This window comes from Sapajus apella, unplaced genomic scaffold (assembly GCF_009761245.1).
Source record: "Sapajus apella isolate SASKATOON/1434 unplaced genomic scaffold, GSC_monkey_1.0 scaffold76, whole genome shotgun sequence".
In the NCBI taxonomy this organism is placed as follows: Eukaryota; Metazoa; Chordata; class Mammalia; order Primates; family Cebidae; genus Sapajus; species Sapajus apella.
Window position 1 is genome coordinate 7,169,556 of NW_022437016.1, and position 19,290 is coordinate 7,188,845.

The window sequence follows — 19,290 nt, forward strand, 5'->3', positions numbered from 1 at the left end:
CCATGCCAGATAGGTTCATTGGTGAGTTCTAACAAACATTTAAGAAAGAAATGATACAAATTCTTTACAATCTCTTCCAGAATACAGAAGAAGAGAAAAAACTTCCTAACTCATTCTATGAGGCCAGCATTACCCTAATACCTAGGCCAGATAATGACATTACCAGAAAGAAAAACTACAAACCAATATCTCTCTTGAGCATTGACATAAAAACCCTCAACGAAATATCAGCAAATTGAATCACAGGCTGGGCACCAATGTAATTCCAACACTTTAAGAGGCCAAGGGAGGAGGATTGTTTGAGTCCAGGAGTTTGAAACCACCTGGGCAATCCAGTGAGACCCTGTCTCTTCAAAAAAAATTTTAAAAATAAATTAACCAGGCGTGGTGGCACACACCTGTAGCCCTAGCTACTCAGAAGGCTAAGGCAGAAGGATAAGCCCAGGACTCTGAAGCTACAGAGAGCCAAGATTGTGCCACTGCACTCCAGCCTGGGCAACAGAGCAAGATACTATTGCTAAGGGGAAAAAAAGAAAAAAAAGGAATCATATACCATGACCAATGCAATTACTTCATCAATTTGATAAAGCAATATCTACAAAATCCTATAGTTTAATGGAAATAAACTAGATGTTTTCCTCTTAGCATCAGAAACAAAAAGCTCCCCCTCACCACTCCTGTCCAGCATTATACTGGAAGTCATAGCTAAGCGATAAGACAAGAAAAGGAAATGAAAGTTATAGAGATTTGAAAGGAAGAAATAAAACTGTCTTTGTTCAATGGATTGTCAACGTAGAAAATCCCAATGAATTGACAAGGAAATCTCCTGAAGTAACAAATGACTGTAGTATGGTTGAAGGATACAAGGTTATTATAGGAAAGTCAAATTTTTAATATATTAGCAATGAACAACTGGAATTTGAAATTAAAAACATAACATCATTCACATTATCACCAAATAAAACATTTAGGTATAAATCTAACAGAATATGTGCAAGATCTATATGAGGAAAACTACAAAACTTAGATGAAATAAATAAAAGAAGATCTAAATAAATGAAGAGCTACTTCATGTTCATGAATAGGAAGATCACCATTGTTTTTTCTAATTTGATTCAACACAATCCAAATGAAAACCCCAGCAAGTTATGTTGTGGATATTGACAAACTAATTCTACAACTTACATGAAAAGACAAAAGACCGGAATTGTAAACATATCACTGAAGAAGAAAAAGAATAAAGTCGGAGGACTGACACTACCCAATTCCAAAATTTACTATAAAGCTCTAATAATCAAAATAGTATAATATTAGTAAAAGAATTGGAACTAGACTAATGGAATGGAATAGAGTGTCTTGGTAGACCCTTATAAATATAGCCAACCGGTCTTTGACAAATGAGTAAATGCAATTCAATGCAGGGAGGTTAGTCTTTTCAACAAACTGTGCTGGCACAATTGTGCACTGATATGTAAAATAAATAAATAAATAAATAAAATAATCTAAACACAGACCTTACACCTTTCACAAAAATGAACTCAAAATGGATCCCAGGCCTAAGTGTAAAATACAAAACTACAAAACTTCTAGATGATAATATTGGAGAAAATCTAGATGACTTTTGGGTTGGCTATAAAATTTTAGACACAACACCAAGAGCAAGATCCATGAAGGAAAAAAATTAAGTTGAACTTTATTAAAATTAAAAAGTTCTCCTCTGAAAATACATTGTTAGGAAAGTGAGACAAGCCAAAGACTGGGAGAAAAGTATTTGCTAAATATATATCTGATACAGAACTTGTCTTCAAAATATACAAATAATTCTTAAAACTCAACAATAAAAAAAAAACCCAATTAAAACATGGGCAAAAGTTCTGAACAGACACCTCATCAAAGAAGATATATAGGTGGCAAATAAGCACATGAAAAGATACTCAACATCAAATGTCTTTAAGGAATTGCAATATAAAACAATGAGGTGGCACTACATACCTATCAAAATGGCTAAATCCAAAAAGCTGAGTGTACTAAGTGTTGCCAAGGATGTGGGGCAAAAGTAACTCTGATTCATTACTTCTAGGAATGCAAAATGGTACTACTTTGGAAGACAGTTTGGCATCCCTCAGCATCCACAGGAGATCAGTTCCAGGTACCCTCGCTGATGTCGAATTCTGCAGATGCTCAAGTTCCTTATATAAAATAGTGTAGTATTTGCATATAACCTATGCACATCCTGCTGTATAATTTAAATTATCTCTAGATTACTTATAATACCTAACACAATGTAAATGTTATGTAACTGTTATGCGGTTATTTTACTTTGTATTTTTTAAATTGTTATTTTTTTTTTAATTTTTCTTTAAAAGAACTATCAATCCATGGCTGATTTGAATCTGCATATGTAGGATGTATGGATATGGAAGACTCACTGCATATATATGGAGAGAGAGAGAGAGATAGATATAGATACAGAGATAGATATTAATAGATATGAATATGTGAGAGGGGATTTACTACGGGAGTTGGCTCAGGGCTGAGACGTCCCACACACGACAGGCCATCTTTAATGTGGGGACCCTAGGAAACCAGTGGTGTGGCTGAGTCCAAATCTAAAAGCCTCAGAACCAAGGATGCCAATGATGTGACTCTCAGCACCAGGCCTAAGGCCTAAGAAGCTGGGGTTGGGGGAGTGGGGGTGAGGGGAAGACCTGGTGTAAGTCCTGCAGTCCAAAGGCCAGAGAACCTGGAGTTCTGATGTCCAAGGACAGGAGAAGAAGAGCGTCCCAGCTCCAGGAGGGAGCGGCGGCAGAGGAGTGGAGAGGTGGGGGACAAGAGAAACGAGAAAGAGTCATCTTTGCCTTTTTTGTTCTATTTGGGCCCCCAGCTGATTGGATGGTGCCCACTCACATTGAGAGTGATTCTTCCCCATCAAGTTCACCAACTCACACACCAATCTCCTATGGAAACACTCTCACAGATACGCCCAGAACTAATGCTTTACCAGTTCTCTAGGTATTCCTTATTCCAGTCAAGTAGACACTGAAATTAACCATTGCACCATACGATCCAATCATCACATCCTTGGGTATTTGCCCAATGGTGTTACAAACTTATGTCCACACAAAACCCACACACAAATGTTTATAGCAGCTTTAATCATGATTGCCAAAAACTGGAAGCAACCAAGGTGCATCTGAGTACGCCTTGTACCTAAGTGAACAGATGAACAAACTGTGGCATATCCATTCAGTGGACTATTATTCAGAGATAAAAAGAAATGAACTAGCAAGCCGTAAAAAGACATGGAGAAACCTGAAATGCACGTTGCTAAGTGAAAAGAGCCTGTCTGAAAAGGATACTATATGACTCCAACAATATGACTTTCTGAAAAAGGCTAAACTATAGAGAGTGAAAAGATCAGGGGCTCAGTGGGGAGGGCTGAACAGGAGGAGCACAGGGAGTTTTTAGGGCAGTGAAACTGTTCTGTATGGTACTGTAATGGTGGATATGTGACATTATGCATTTATCAGATCCCACAGAACTGTACAACACAGGGTGAACCTTAATGCAAACTACAGACTTGAGTCGGTCATAATATACCAAGGTTTTTCCATTAATTATAACAGCAAGATAATGCAAGATGCTGTTGTAAGGAAACTGTGTGCATGGGGTTGGGGGAGTGTATGGGAATTCCATACTATCTGCCCAATTTTTCTGTAACTATATGTTCTAAAAACATTAAGCTTGTTAATTTTTTTAAAAAGGCTTTTAGAGCACCTGACCTGTGTTCGCTGCTTGATAAATGCAGCTGGGGTTGGTGTCAGTCACTGGCAGTGGCGCTGGAGAAAGTCAGGAGGCCTGGATCCCGGCCTGAGCACTGCAGGGGCCGTTGGAGACGGCCCCTAACTTCCCAACATCCTTATTCCCACAGCCCTAACTCTGGGATAAGGGAAATTCCTTCCCTCAGGGCAGCTGGGAGGGTTAAGTGTTGTGTTTTGCAACAGTAAAGTGTGTACAAACATTCTACTGACTTCCAGGACGGGGAGGAACAGATGAGGGGGTGTCAGGGAAAGCCCTCACAGCCCACGAGCTCCCTGGACACGCTGCTGTTGTTAACACCAGACTGAGCCAAAACCAGGGGCCAGACCGTGCTACTAAACACAGCTCTGCCCAATTCTCGGGCCTGGGAGCATCTGAGAGCCGGCACGCGGCTCACATTTTCATGTGCCTGTGACTGTTGTCACTGTGCAAGATAGCCCAGGACTGAGACTGGGGCATGGCTCCTGTTCTGCCCCTGCCTGCCTGTCGATCTGTTTCTGGCCCTCTAAGCCTTGGTTTCCTCCTCTTGTAGATAGGGTTGTGGTAGAGCTCACTGGAAGTGTGTGCACAGTGTGGACAAGTGGGTTTGGAAACGGGTTGTGGTCTATAACACCTACACCCACCAGGAAGGATGGCTAATACAGAAAAGGAGCTACAGTTTGGGCCGGGTGTGTACTTCATCACTAAATCCTGACAGTGCCCCAAGGTAGATGTCACTGGCCCTGGTTCAAAGGACGCTGAGGCTCCCAGAGGTGCAGTGCCCCCTCTCAGGGCTTCCCAATGGCAGGTAGCAGAGTATAGAAACCCAGTCTGTCTGACTCAGCTGCTGGCTTTCTACACAATGCTGGATGCTGTGGCTGCCATTCCTGAAAGATCTGGGGATGGTGAGCAGCAAGTGTGGGGAGAGGGGAGGCCTACATCCAAAAGAATTCAGCTTTCCCGGCTTTGTCTGTTTTTGGGGGATGAGGCCAGATGATAGGGAGAGGTCCTATTCTCTCCACCCTCGAGGTGACTGAGGATGAGGAAGGACAGGTGCTCGCCCGACAAAGAGGCAGTGGGTGTGACCACACCTTGCCTGGCAGCACTACTCGGGGAGAAGTGGCTTTAGCAGGGCTTGGAGATCAGGGTCTGGGTGAGCGAGGGGGAGGTGGACCTGGCATTTCTGCTGGCTCACTTGCTTTTATTAAAAATAATTCTGATGCCAACTGTTTTGTAAGCATGTAGGGCACACATCCAGAGAGGCCCATCTGACTGTGAGATAATTTCAAGGCTGAAGAACGTCGTTCGTGCCAGACACCTCGCACGAGCCTCTGCGCGAAACGGGCCTACTTATCTGTGGCCTCCTGTATTTCAGGGGGAGGGGGCAACCATGTTTACGTATAAGGGAGGCTGCCCTCAACATTCCAAATAAAAATACTCTTCAATATTTCAGTGATTCTTTAACCAAATACATTTCAGCTGGGGTTCACTCCAGCTGAAGGAGCAGAGGTGTCAAAAGACTTGCAGTCAGTGACTGAGGGAATTCGGTGAGAGATGGTCATGAGGCTCAGAAACCACGGGATCAGCAGGTTGCCGGGGCTGAGCCCTGGTCCCTGAGACCTGTGTTTGCAGAGCACCTGCTAGATGCCAGGCTCAGTGCTTGGCCTCAGGCAGGCGGGAACAGCTCTGCTTCCTGAATGTTGGTCTCACGTCAGGGGCAGATGTCCAGGTTCATTCACAGTATTCGATGTGTGCTGTGGTCAAGGGCAGTGCTGGGTGCTGTGGAGCAAGTGAGAGGGTGCTGGGCCCAGCCCGAGCACTGGGGGAGGCTCTGTGAGGAAGGGGGACTGGGTGGTGGTGAGCAAGGAGAGGGGGTTCCTGCAGAGGTGGGGGCCCGAGGGGGCTGACCCCTCTGGCTGGAGCGAGTATGAGGCTAGTGATGAGTGTGGGGACTCAGAGCAGACAGAGGTCCAGCTCTCAAGGCCCTCAAATGCGCCAGTGCTCTCCCTGGGGTTGGAACTGTGACACCAGTGACTGCAGGTAGCTCAGGGCCAGCGTAGGTCTGCAAGTGATTAAAGGAGGCAGGGCTCTGGCTTCCCATACTCATGGCGGAGGCTGCCAGCGCCGCTTTTCCTCTGCCTTCGCCAGCCTCACTGTCCCCACTGTCACCAGGGTGGAATGAGGAGGGCCTGGCACTCTGTCGGCCACCAAGGGAGTCTGTTGTGGCCACGTCCCAACCCTCTCATCTGACTGTGAGGCAGGCCCTTCTTCCATCTCTGTTGCCAGCACCTGCAAAGCGGCTGGCAGGGGTAGGTGCCCCGGAAGCACTTCTTGAGAAAGGAGTGCATAGGAGCAATGGGATCATACTAGGGGCAGCCCTGCTTCCTGAGCATTTTCCATGGGCAGACAGGACCCTGAGCGCTTTCCATGTTATGTTTCATTTCATCCATCCCAGTGTTTCCATGAGGCACGCACCATTATTATCTCCACTTTACACATGATGAACTTGAGGCTTGGAGGAAGTTACCTAACTTGCTTGAGGTCACATAGCTAGCAAGTGACCAAGCTCAGATTGAAAACCCAGTTTGTCTGATTCTGAAGCCTGTGGCTTTGGGTATATAGCAAGTCAAACCAAGGCAGTCCCCCAGAGGTGGGCACGTAGCTCAGAAGGCAGGCATGTAGCTCATCAAGCAGTGGAAGAAATGTTTCTTATCTTGGTCAAAGAGTACTCAGCATATGTCAGACAGTAAACAATGCCATTCTTAGATTTCCCTCTCCAAGCAAGGGGTGTGTGGTGCTTGAGCTCTCATGGAAAGGGGAGGTGGGGAAGTCGCCACAGTCAGTTTTTTCTTCCTTTGCTCTCATGTTCCCTTTGGTTACTGAGAGGAATCTTTAGCTTATCTCTTAAAATAGCAAAAACATCTGGCTTCGAAGTAAACAAAGTTCAGAAGCCCCCAGATGTTGGTCTTTCGTTAGATGGACAGGATGCCGGTTGCCCAGCTCAAATGCTACCTTTGCAAGTAAAATGTTTGTCTCTCACAGCTGACACCAGTGATTTTGTCTTTAATTGCCTAATCTTGATTCTGTACTCATCTCTTACCATGGAGATGTGAAATTCCACTCTGGAAAGAGTTGAGGGCAAAGTCTCCATGATAAGAAGGAGCTCGTGAGTATAATTTACATGAAATAAATGCATCTTCACTGACAAATTTGTTTCTTTATTTCATTCTGGGCAACGAGAGGGCTACTCGACGGCTACAACATCCTAGTTTTGCTGATAAAACTCTCATTTAGAGTTCTGTGTCCTGCTGGAAATTCTAGAGTTGGAAATTAAAATACTTTTCTTCCTTCTTTCTTTCCTTCTTTCTTTCTTTCTTTCTTTCTTTCTTTCTTTCTTTCTTTCTTTCTTTCTTTCTTTCTCTCTCTCTGTCTCTCTCTCTCTCTTTCTTTCTTTCTTTTCTTTCTTTCTTTCTTTTTAAATGGCAATATATTGGCATGCTGGAGAGCGTAAGCTACATGTTAGTAAATTCTATCAAGCTCTGGAATAGTCATTGACATTCTGACAGAGGTGAAGGTGAGCCCACTTAGAGAATGATGAACCCAGGGTGCAGATGGAGAGTTCCTTAGGTGGGGAGAGCCACATATTAGGTGTAGGTCATTGTCAAGTCCTAGCTTTTGTTGTGAGCAGTGAGTTTGTGGATGCCTATTCCATTATTAAAAATAGCTAATTTAAAAAGCTAACTAAATAAAAGTGGGCTACACATGGATCATGATGGAAGTGTCTCATGAACCAAGGGTGATGGTTAATCTAATTCTATGAACCTGAGGTCCAATAAAGCACAAAACAAACAATCAAAAGCAAACTTATTTAAAAGGATTATTTGAGGTTTAGATTTCATAATGTGCCTGCTTTTTCTCACTAGTTTTGATTTTTTTTCCGAATTATTTGAAGCACCATTTTTTCTTCTCCATTTCAATAACAAGGTCCTCTTTTGCACGTTATTTTTGTTCATAGAAGTCTCAAGCATCAGGGATCTGGTTAACCCCTTCAGTGGGCACCAAAGTCTTATTAGGGCAAAAGGAAAGCCTGACTGGCTTCAGGAGAGGGGAAGACGCTTCAGCGTTTTAACACAGCAGGCACTGGGTATGAGTGATGATCCAGTCCAACTGGGCATGCAGAGGAGGGGAGGGAGACCCTGTCAAAGAGACCGCCTCTACTCTAAGGTTCTCACACTCAGCACACCCTGCTTTGAGGACACAGGGCATCTTTTATTTTTACATTTGTCCACTCATCACATACTCACTGGGCACTGGGCGAGATGCTCTGCACGTTCCAGGCCATGTGCTAGGCCCTCGAGGATACAGAACACACAGTGGGTGGCTTTTCTGGGTCACAGCATCCTACGTGCCTCGTATACATTCTCTCTTAACCCTCACAGCAATGCTCCTCTGTTCCTCCCCCGAGATAGCTCTGGTCGTATACTACTGCAACTGTCAACGGTATGTCAGATTCATTTGTGACTGAGAGACACTGGGTATAATGGAAAGGGAAGTAGGCTCTGAAGTTAGACTGGTTTTTATTCAAATAATAGGGTCCCCACTGTAACGTTTTCTTTAGAGGCAGGATCTCTTTCTGTCGCCCAGGCTGGAGTGCAGTGGCACAACTGTAGCTCACTGCAGCTTTGAACTCTGGGGTGCAGGTAATCCTCCTGCCTTGGCTTCCCAAGTAGCTGGGACTATAGGCAAGTGCCATCATGCCTGGTGAATTTTTAAATTCTGTATAGAGATGGGGGTCATGCTACGTTGCCCAGGCTGGTCTTGAACTCCTAGCCTCAAGCAGTCCTCCCATCTCAGCCTCCCAAAGTGCTGGGATTATAGGCATGAGCCGCTGCTACCAGCCCCCACGGTCACTCTTGTCATGTCTGTGTAATTTTACCTCTTTGAGGCTCAGGTTTTTCATCTGTTGAATGGGAATAACAATGCTTATCTCACAGGATGGTATGAGAAGCAAATGAGGTAATGCACAGCAAGCATTTTTTATTTCTGTCCCATATAAATGTTCAGTAAGTGGTCTCTTTTTTTTCCTTAAGAGGGTAGGATCTTTACATAATTTATCTTTATATCTCTGCAGGGCCCAATACCTGGTAACACGTTCATGAGCTGTTGGTTGAGTGGATGAATGAATGAGTGAGTATGTGTTCTCTGAGCATGAGAACCTGGGCTCTACCATTCTTCACAGGTTTCTTCCTTTTCTGCCCCCCAGCAGCTGTGGGATGGGGAACGCTGTCTCCCTCAGCATGGCACCATGCCTCCAGCCAGTACCTAACTGGATCTGAGAGCCTGGGAACCCCTTGGCTCCACACCATGGAGGCATGAAAAGAAGACCCTCTGGCTTTTCTGCTGATACTCGGCAAAAGGAAGAATGACCACTCAACCACAGACTTCTTCTTTTGCTACTTAGTAGCTTCCTGAGTGGTCCTAAGAAGGTGGCTGTCTCCAGATGCCCCTCTCCTTGAGAATCAGGGGCTTGGACCAGCCTTGGGAAGGAGGCAAGAGCTGGGCCCTGGTTGGCACCAGCAGTGGCTCCTGAGACCATGGGCACAAAAGGCTTCCCATGCCTGGCTTTCATGCCCAGGCCCACTTCCTAGACCCCAGGCCCTGTTATTCCTTCCAGGAGTGATGAAAACTCCGAGGATGGAGGAAGGGGAGATTGGTGGTTGGACAGGAACCCTCTCTGCTCCAGTTCTATCGTCCCAGCACAGGCTCTGTGAGTGCCTCCTGCTGCTGCCATCCCCTCTGACTCCTGCCTCACGAGCCCCGCCCCCTCTGCGTCATGGAACAAGCAGTGTTTGGTGTAGCCTTGGATGGGGGAACAGCACCCTGGGTGAGGGGGTAGGAGGCTTGAGTTCAAATCTTGCCTTCCTTTGCTACTCCCTGGCTGTGGGAGTTCAGACAAGTCACTTTTGCTCTTGGGACCTCGGGGTGCTCATCTGTAAAAGCCGGTACTGCTGCCTACCTGGAAGGCCTGGCATGGGAATTTGCAGTGATATGTGCACACATGAAGTAATCTCAAAATGCTGTTACTATCGGCGATGACCACTCCACCTAGTCAGGGGCTGAGGTCTGGCGAAAGGCCGGGGAGATCCCAGCCCTGAATTTGCTTATCAGTATGTGCTAAAAATAAGTATGTTTCTCATTTCCATAGCTTGGTCAGCAGAATGCAGAGACCCTGGCAGACCCCAGAAAACCTCACCGGAGCTTGAACTTCGGACAGCCCCTGTGGATTCCGCTTACCAGGAGCAATTTAAGAGGCAAACAAAACATGAAAAACTACTCAGAATTAACAATGGGCCAGATGGTAATGCTAGTTTGCAGCAATAAAACATGATAAATAGCTTCCTGCTGCTACTCCTGATCAATTTCAATATTTAATAATTCCACGGCCACCCCCACCCCCTCATCTGGCCCCCTCCACAGGATCCTGGATGACTCCCCACATTCAGCTCACAGAGCAAACACTTCTCCGCTTTCTGAAGGCGTCAGCAGAAAGTGCCGCCGCTCCGTTGTCACATGAGCACTCTCAGCCCTCGAAATGATAATTAATCTGCCTACTTCTCCTGAAGACGAAGATGCTCCTTCTCATGCCTCTCCTGGTTGCCAGGGAGGGCTGTAAGGGAGCTGCCAACTGCAGAGATGCCACAGAAGCACTCACCTTGTTGATTCAATGACTGCTGGTATTTCCTGGGTTTTGCTTTTGACTTAAAGAAAGGGGAGCTGCAGGGAGCTTGATGGTGGTCTCACTGTAGGACCAGTTAGGGGGAGAAGGCAACCTGGAAGAGGCTCCGGAGGGTTGGTGTTTGAACCTTATCCACCAGCCATGCCTCTCTGGGCCTCAGTTTCCTCCTCTGAACAATGGAGCTAATCATATCTACCTCTAGGAGAATTCTAGCCGGTGCTGCATACGTAAAGTGCCTGCAGAGTGCTTGGCATATAAGGGCCAAGAACTGGCAGCCGGGAGCATCATTACTAAACAGGAAGCCAAGCTGCAAATGATGCCTGAGCACCGGTGCCCTGCAGGAAGAACCTGCTGTGTCTCTGTGGTTGGGAAGTTTCTGGCCTACATGGGCATAGGGCAGGATTGGCTAGGGGTACAGCAGGTGCCAGGCAGATTGCCCCCAGGATTCTCCCCAAGGGGTGTCCACTAATAAGATAAACTGCCTTGTGCCATCAGCAAGGACTCCAAAGACCTCAGCGCAGCCCTGGAGAGCAGGGATTGTTGGTGCCATTTTACAGATGAGGAACTGGAGATTAGGAGGTGGAATGGCTTTTCAAGCTGACAGAGGCAAGAAATGGCATAATCAGTTCTAATCTGGATCTCCCAATCTGACTTCATGTTGTCTCCACCAACTCACAGGACCAAGCTGCCCCACCCCTCACGACCCGGTGCCTCCCTTTTTGCAGGGAGGCAGCCGGAAGAGGAGGTGGCATGGGTGCCAGGGTGCTGCGGGCTCACGGTTCCTATGTGATCTCTGTCACCTGAGCTGGAGTTTACTCATCTGCGAAATGAGACTCATAATGCCTACTGAACTGGTTCATGGGGACATTTAATGAGGAAATATGCATGAAAGGACCTTGAGGTTTGGTGATGAGCTGGACAAATGTCAGTTATGGTTCTGATAATTTTTTTTAGAAAAACACCCTCTGGGCTGGATGCAGTGGCTCGTGCCTATAATCTCAGCACTTTGGGAGGCCGAGGCAGGCAAATCACTTGAGCTCAGGAGTTCAAGACCAGCCGGGCCAACATGGTGAAATCCTGTCTCTACTAAAAAAATACAAAATTAGCCAGGTGTGGTGGCTTGCACCTGTAATCCCAGCTACTTGGAAGGCTGAGTTAGGATAATTGCTTGAACCTGGGAGGCAGAGGTTGCAGTGAGCCAAGATCACACCATTGCACCACTCCAGCCTGGGCAACAGAGCAAAACTCCATCAAAAAAAAAAAAAAAAAAAAAAAAGAGAGAGAGAGAGAGAGAAACACCCTCTGTGAGGAAAAAGTTTGGAAACTCATCTACCTGAAGGTGGGTTCTTCTCACAGAATGCTTTGCCACAGAACCTAGAGGATCAAGATCAAATTTTCTTGTGTGGCATTCAAGGCTTTGACAGCTCCTGTAACCTCATCTCTACCCCTTGTCATGTCCCTTTTTGTTCCTCCCCACCTGGGCTACTTGGTATGGTGTAAGCTCAACAGCCTCTCCTGTGTCATGCCAAGGCCAAGCAATAGCCCTGCCAGAGTGTCCGTCCCAGCCCTGTTCACCATCTGATGCCACACACCCTTCTCCTGAAGTCTTCCTTGGTCCTCCCTGGATGAGGAGCTCCTCTGCTGGGTTCCTGGATAGCTCCTCTGAGCTGCCCTCCATCCCAGCCAGCACCCTACTACCTAGCATCATTTTCTCACCTGCCTCTCGATGCTATAGAGTTCCTTCAAGACGAGAACCAAGCACTACACCCTCCAGCCCACCCAGGGCTGGGCCCAGCATATGCTCAGGAAATGTGTGTGAGGGGTGAACGAATGGATGAATAACTGAGCATTCCCAGTATGGATGGAATCTGAGCCTTAAGCAAAGGCAAGGAATGGCCAGTGGTAGCACGAGAATTTGGAAGCATACAGTGCTCCAGGATTGAAATTCCGCTCAGTCCCTGGGATAATGTCTTGATCTGATGGGGTCATCTTCTTCCCCCGTCTGCACCCCATCTGGACCCTTGACAAGAAGGAACAGGAAATGTGCCACCCACACCTGTCAGGACCCCACAGGCCACGGCAGAGGAATGTTTCAGGTACCTGAGTCCCGCTGGTCCAGGGTCATGGAGTTCCACCTCCGTGTGATGTCAATGTAGAGGATGTCCACAGCAGCCATGGACAGGCTGCTGCTGCTGAGTTTGCAGTTCCTGCCAACAATGGGAAGTGACATGTCACTGCCAGGCTGAAGCCTGTCCTGTCTATCTCTCCTCCACTCCCGTTAGGGACTGAATGTTTGTCTTCCCCAAATCCATAGTTTGAAATCCTCTCCCTCCCACGTGATGGCATTAGGAGGTGGGGCCTCTGACAGGTGATTAGGTCATGACAGTGGCACCCTTGGGAATGGGAATAGTGCTCTTCTAGGAAGAGAGACTAGAGAGCTTGCTTCCTCTCTGCTCTCCACCATGTGAACATAGAGGAAGGTGGCTGTCTGCACACCAGGACGTGGGTCCTCACCAGACACTGGATCTACCAGCACCTTGATCTTGGTCTTCCCAGCCTCCAGAACCATGAGAAATAAATTGTTGTTTAAGCCACCTAGGCTGTGGCATTTTTGTTCTAGCAGCCTGAACGGACTAAGATATTGTCTTTGCTTGGATTGTGTTCCGGGTCTAGAATGTCCTCCCTTACCACAGCTGGAACTACTGAAGGGTGTCTGGCACAGAACAGTGGGAGAGACGGCTGGTGATGTAAGCAAGGTTAGATCCTTGCATTCCTGTAAGTTCAGCCATTTGGTTAGTTAGGGGTCTAATGGGCTGGAAAGAGCAAGAACTTTAGGAGAGCAAGTCTTTTTTTTTTTTTTTTTTTTTTTTTTTTTTCTGACATAGAGTCTTGCTCTGTCATCCAGGATGGAGTGCAGTGGTTTAATCTTGGCTCACTGCCACCTCCACTTCCCAGGTTCAAGCAGCTCTCCTGAGTAACTGGAATGATAGGCACCCACCACCATGCCTGGCTAATTTTTGTATTTTTATTAGAGACAGGGTTTCTCCATGTTGGCCAGGCTGGTCTCAAACTCCTGACCTCAGATGATCCACCCGCCTCAGCCTCCCAAAGTGCTGGGATTACAGGTATGAGCCACCACGCCTAGCTAGGAGGGCAAGTCTTGAGTTGTAGCCTGGCTCTGCCACTTGGAAGCAGCATGGCCCTGGTTAAACCATTTCACCTTCTTGAATCTTGGTCTCCTCACCTATAAAACAGGTGATCTTTATTACAGTCATTGTGTATCAGCCCGACCTTACATGGCAATGTGGGTCCCTGCCTGCTCCAAATGGGAACGAACTCCACACAAGAAATACCCCCATGCTCGTGTCCTCATCTTCCCATCTCATAGTCTCCAGGAGGGGGAGGGAAAGCTGGGCCCTCAGCACTGCCCTCTCCAGCCAGTGTCCAGGTGGCTGACAGTGTCATGCTCAGATGACCCGAGGATGACAGCATGTTACCAGTACAGGCTGAAGCCATCACTGCTGTCCAGGAGCAATTCCCCCTGGAAAGGCTCACCAGATGAGTCCCTGTGTACAAATCTATGGACAAGAGTTCAAGGCTTCTATATTTTACCCATCTTAATCTGTCACCAGATGATTCTACATAAGCCCCAGATCAGCCACACTAAGCCCAAGATTTATAGAGCAGAACAGCACAGGCTGGGTCCTCGCTCCTCTGTGTGGGCTGACGTGGCATCGCTGGGGAGGTTCCTTGTTCCTGACTTTAGGGGAGTCACCTGGAAATGACAGGAGGATGAAGGGGGCAGGCCTCTGAGCTTCGGATGTTCCGCTTGCTTAGGAGCAGGGAGGCCACAGTCACCAGGTTTTCAGTCTGAGGTCAGCATTGGGACTCCCTGTCTAGGTCACAGCAGGGGTGTTTAGAATCCTCCTACCCCTCCCCAGCCTTTTTTTGGTCTGGACATGTGAAGGGGACAGCAGCCTTGTATGCTGAAAAGAGCATGATTTAGGCATCAGACAGATTAGGATTTAAATCCTGACTGGAACGTTTTCTAGCTGTGTGACTGCATGGAATTTACTTAAACCTTCCGTGCTTTTATTTCTTGGGCTCCAAAATGAAAATGATAATACCTGCCCACAAGATTTCTGGGGCAATGAGTATATGCCAAGAACACAGCATGGTGCTTGTCGCCTGGTAGGTCCACAGCAATTGCGAGTTCCCTTCCACAACTCTCTCTCCCTTTTCCCTTTTCTTCTAGAGCCAGAACCATCCCACCCCAGAGGCTGCCTAGAGCGAAACTTTCAGTGAGTGACCCCGCCCATTCTGGAGAAATGGAGCGCACCAGCCGGAATGTCTGTGTACTGGGCTTGGGCTCTCTGTTCAGACTGGAAGCAGTCCTTGGCTTGTCTGGGTGCACCCCTGCTCTGGGCTGGATTTGTCCAGGGAATCCTGAAAGCTAGGCCTCTGGGCCAGCTGTCAGGTTGGCTGAACTACATTCAATGCTGCTTTCAACTTTTCAAATGAATCCACATCCCCTGCCTCAGCTAATGATGAAGTGGCTCTTTGATTTCCTATTTGTCATTATCTCCTGTGTGAATAGCTCTGTTAGGGACCAGACAGGGGAGGGGTTGATGGGCAAGCAGGGTTTGGGCATCAGAGGCCCCTCTCCAAACCCAAGCACACCCCTAACGACAGCGGCTGGGCATGTGCCCAGCATGGTGCCCAGACGAGGCTGCTGCTCCTTGTATGCCAGCACACTTTCTCGCCCCCTTCCTCCCTCCTTCCTTCCTTTCTTCCCGCCTGTATTTCCCAGGCCGTCAATGCACATCCTGCTTCCTCCTGGGCTCCTGTTCCGTATTTCAATCACAAGTCACGGCGGCAGACTTCAAAGCACATCACCACACAGTTATTGGGCCCCAGTAACCACTTGTCAATGGACACCGAGGTTTTCACGTCACTTGTCGCCAAGACGGCTACCTAGTGGGTTCTGTGGGGCATGATGTCCCAGTCTCTCCCTAGGTATTCCAGCAGCCTGCATTGCTAATTCACAAAGCTTCATTAGGAATGGCCACAGTGTCCTCTAATTATCATATCAGTGTCCTCTGGGCTACCTGCTCTTCCACAAGACAGGAGGAAGCCCTGCCTGGCTTGCTCTGTGGGTTAATGGAGTATTAAAAGGGGAACCAAACTGACCACTGGTATATAGTTATTATTTTTTTTGTTTTCTGACAGGTAGAAAATAGAAGTGTCAAACCTTTAGCAGGAGCCATAATTTACCAAAAAAATTCTCCATTTATTCGCTTTCCAAGGTAACTCTTTCTCCCTAGTGATGCCTGCAAATAGAGTTGATTGCAGCGTCTGCTGCTGGGACAGAGGAGGGATCCATGCTGGCTGCGGTAGGCAGGAAATGCAAATGCTTTAGAAGAATTTTGATACTGTAGGCATTTCTTGGGCACCATCTGTATGCCAGGGCTTTTCCTGCTTATTAGCTGTCTGGATTTTAACCATTCTTTAAGGGTGGTATTCCTAGTCCCATTTTGATGAAGGGTATGCTAAGGCTCAAGAGACAGGACGTGACTTGCCCAAGGTCACATGGCCGGAATTCACATCTAGTTCTCCCTTGGATGGTAGAGTAGTAGGTTTGGGAGTTGTGGGGAGGTGGCCTAGTCCAGGGCTGCAGGAGGAATTCAGGAATCAAGAAACCAGGTCTCAGGCCAGGGACCAGTAGGGTTGGGGCCTCTAAAGCACTCCTGTTGCAAGCTTTGGGATATGGGGCTCGGGCTGAGAGTCCCATACCATGGATTTGCCCTGTGGTTACCAAACATTCTCCATAAACTCAAACAGGAAATGAATGACTTCAACAATCAAGATATCAAGACTTTGAAATGAATTTTTCATCCCATCTGTCACTTAATGTGAATGTATTTGTGCCGTCTCTGTGGAGGCAGTATTCTGAGCAGTGAAGAGCTGAATGGGCCTTGGATACCGCTCTCAGAGACTGTACGTGATCTCAGAGTCTGGGGTAAAAATGTGAAGCCTTGGTGGCTCCTAATCATTGAGAACAGTTTTCTCTTATGCCTGGGGATGCAGTTCTTAAAATGGCCCATAAATTCTTCAGTGGAAGAAAAGTCCAAGAAATAGGGTACCATGAGAAGCCAGAAAAGTTTCTAGGAAAGGATGGGTTAGAAATGTACATGGAAAAGACTAGCTTTGGAGGCAAATGCACATGAGTTTGATCTTGGCTTTGCTGTGTGACCTTGTGTAAGTCACGGAGGCTGTCTACATTGACATTAGGAAACTGAGATTTGTACCATGAGGATAAAGCCGCTCACCATACAAGGCTCTTTCAAGGACTAGCTCAGTGCCTGGTGCACATGGGGAAGTGGCAAATGGCAGTTCCCATCCTTCCTCTCTGATGCAGAACCAGTTTCAAGAAATAGTCTGGATTTTTTTTTTTTTTCCAGAATTAAAGGAATTTGGGCACATATGATGGGAAAGACTCACAAATCATTTAAGTTCATTAGGAGTCCAAGTATAGAAAGATTTGAAATGATCATTCTCATTTCCTCTTAACTACTGACATCTCATGGGAAATATAGGAACCAACTTTTTCCACTCCATAAAATCCTATTTATAGAATTTCTTTTGTATTTCTCCTTCTCTGTTCAGAAAAGAAGCTTCTTGATTTTTTATTTTTCTTTTTCTGGAGAGGGTTCTATAACATGAAAGCTAACAAATGATCTATATTTACTTTTTTAAAACCACACTACATAAACATCTGGTGGGGGAGTGGCAAGGAGACAACTCCAGTTTAAAATTTATGGCTTCGAAAGGCCATTGATATCCAAAGCATGCAATATTGCTGGAAAGGGATGATCACAGAAGTGGGGGAGATTATCAGATCACTGAAGAGTTAATGACAGAAGGGGAAGCAAGGCCTCTTACGCTCCTATTCTAGAGCATTCTAACACACAATGTTGCCTCTCAGAGACTAAAACCCCCCGCAGCTACCCTTTATGAAGCAGGTTAATATCTCCTTGTGATAAAAGGGAGTGGAAGGGGAAAGGAAAAAGGAAGAAAAACCTTCCCCTCATTCAGGAGACCCAGGATCACAAGTCACCCCGTGGGAGAATCTCACAGGAAGAAAATGCTCGTGGTACAGAGAAGCGGCTGCATTTCCTAGAAATAAAGCTGGTTTGGCAAACTGCTTAATTTCTGGGCTGCCATTATGAAAAACACAGCATATGCAAATTGACATCAAATTCTGATGTGGGATACATTTGTAAAAATTTCCCTTCGTGAATTACATAGATGGCCCCCAAATCAGTAATCTAGAGGAAGGAGAACGACAAAAACGCATCTCCCTCCAAGAAAGCTGTCAAGCTGAAGAGTCAATCAGATCATGTCTATTTCTCGGGGAAAAAGATGGCTTCACACCCCAGCAATTATTATAAAATAAAATGTTAAAAAAGAAAGAAAAGGGGCACTTAATTCATGGTAATATGCGCTACTATCATGTGCCTCCTGAGGAAGTGACACGAAAAGCTGGTGAGAGAGAGTTAAGTCTAGACGAGAGAAGAACAGTTCATTATTTCTCATTTCTTGGTGAAAAGGAAAAATAGAAGATGGCCAGACTGGCATTAGCATAATTCACTCCGAAAACTGCTGATCTATGCAGCACATTATAAGAGATGGACACTGGAAATAAATTCAACTGGAGTGTTTATTATTTTCTTCCCTCTAGTTCTCTTCAAGGAACTTGGAGAGAGAGAGTGGGTAGAACAGATGAAAAGCAAGTTCAGCCTCTGCCATTTGCGTGGGAGCACTGAGAGGAGTGTATATCTCGCCAGCCAATATGTCTTTTTCAAAGTGCTCCTGAGAAGGGCACTTGGTTCGATTTAACATATGGCATAAATATTATTAATTCATAATGAAGCAAAATTTAAACCAAAGTAGAAGGAAGAGAGAGAAGGGTTGTTAGCAAGAGAAAATGCATGCTGTTAAATTTAGCTGGCAAGACTGAACATACTCAGAGAAATCTAAAGGCGGAGAATATCATCTTTTATGATTAGGTTGCTGTTAGGATTTTTTGGTACATTTGAAAAAGAAAAATCCGGCCGGACACGGTGGTTCACACCTGTAATTCCAGCGCTTTGGGAGGCTGAGGTGGGTGGATCACCTGAGGTCGGGAGTTCAAGATCAGCCTGAACAATATGGTAAAACCCCATCTCTACTAAAAATACAAAAATTAGCCAGGCATCTTGGTACACACCTGTAGTCCCAGCTACTCAGGAGGCTGAGGCAGGAGAATTGCTTAAACCTTGGAGGCAAAGTTTGCAGTGAGCCGAGATCGCACTACTGCACTCCAGCCCGGGCAATAGAGTGAGACTCCAACTCCACCTCCCCACAGCTCTCAAACCCACTACTCTGTCTTCCGAGGAAGGACTAGACATGAATTCTGGCTGTGTGACCTTGGGCAAGTCATGTCCCATCTCTTGAGCTTCAGCATAGCCTTCATCCATTTCAAAAAAGAAAAAAACAATCTAGTAAAGATTGTGTAATGCTTTCTCCATTTCTTCCTGCATTTTTAATCACTACATGCATTTGTTGGGAGGGGAGGGAGCAGAGAGAGGGCTCAGTCTGAGTCCCCGTGCCCTGGCTGCCTGGTCCCCACTTGAAGACGTGGGTCTCAGTGTCATGGTCAGTCACCATGGCTCCCTAATCGAGCCTGGCCACTGATTGGGAATGATGGCTGCAGG

At 46.5% G+C, this 19,290-nt stretch overlaps 1 protein-coding gene across 2 annotated transcripts in view; it reads right to left on the reverse strand.

Moving 5' to 3' along the window:
- Positions 1-19,290, reverse strand: part of TTLL11 (tubulin tyrosine ligase like 11) — a 277,911-nt gene that overhangs the window by 36,531 nt on the left and 222,090 nt on the right. Inside the window, exon 8 of one of the 2 annotated variants that reach the window (XM_032251513.1) lies at positions 12,635-12,741. The exons of the other annotated variant lie outside the window; for it this stretch is intronic. Coding sequence (XP_032107404.1) covers positions 12,635-12,741 — 107 coding nt within the window. The remainder of the gene's footprint in view (positions 1-12,634; positions 12,742-19,290) is intronic. 2 annotated transcript variants of the gene reach the window in all.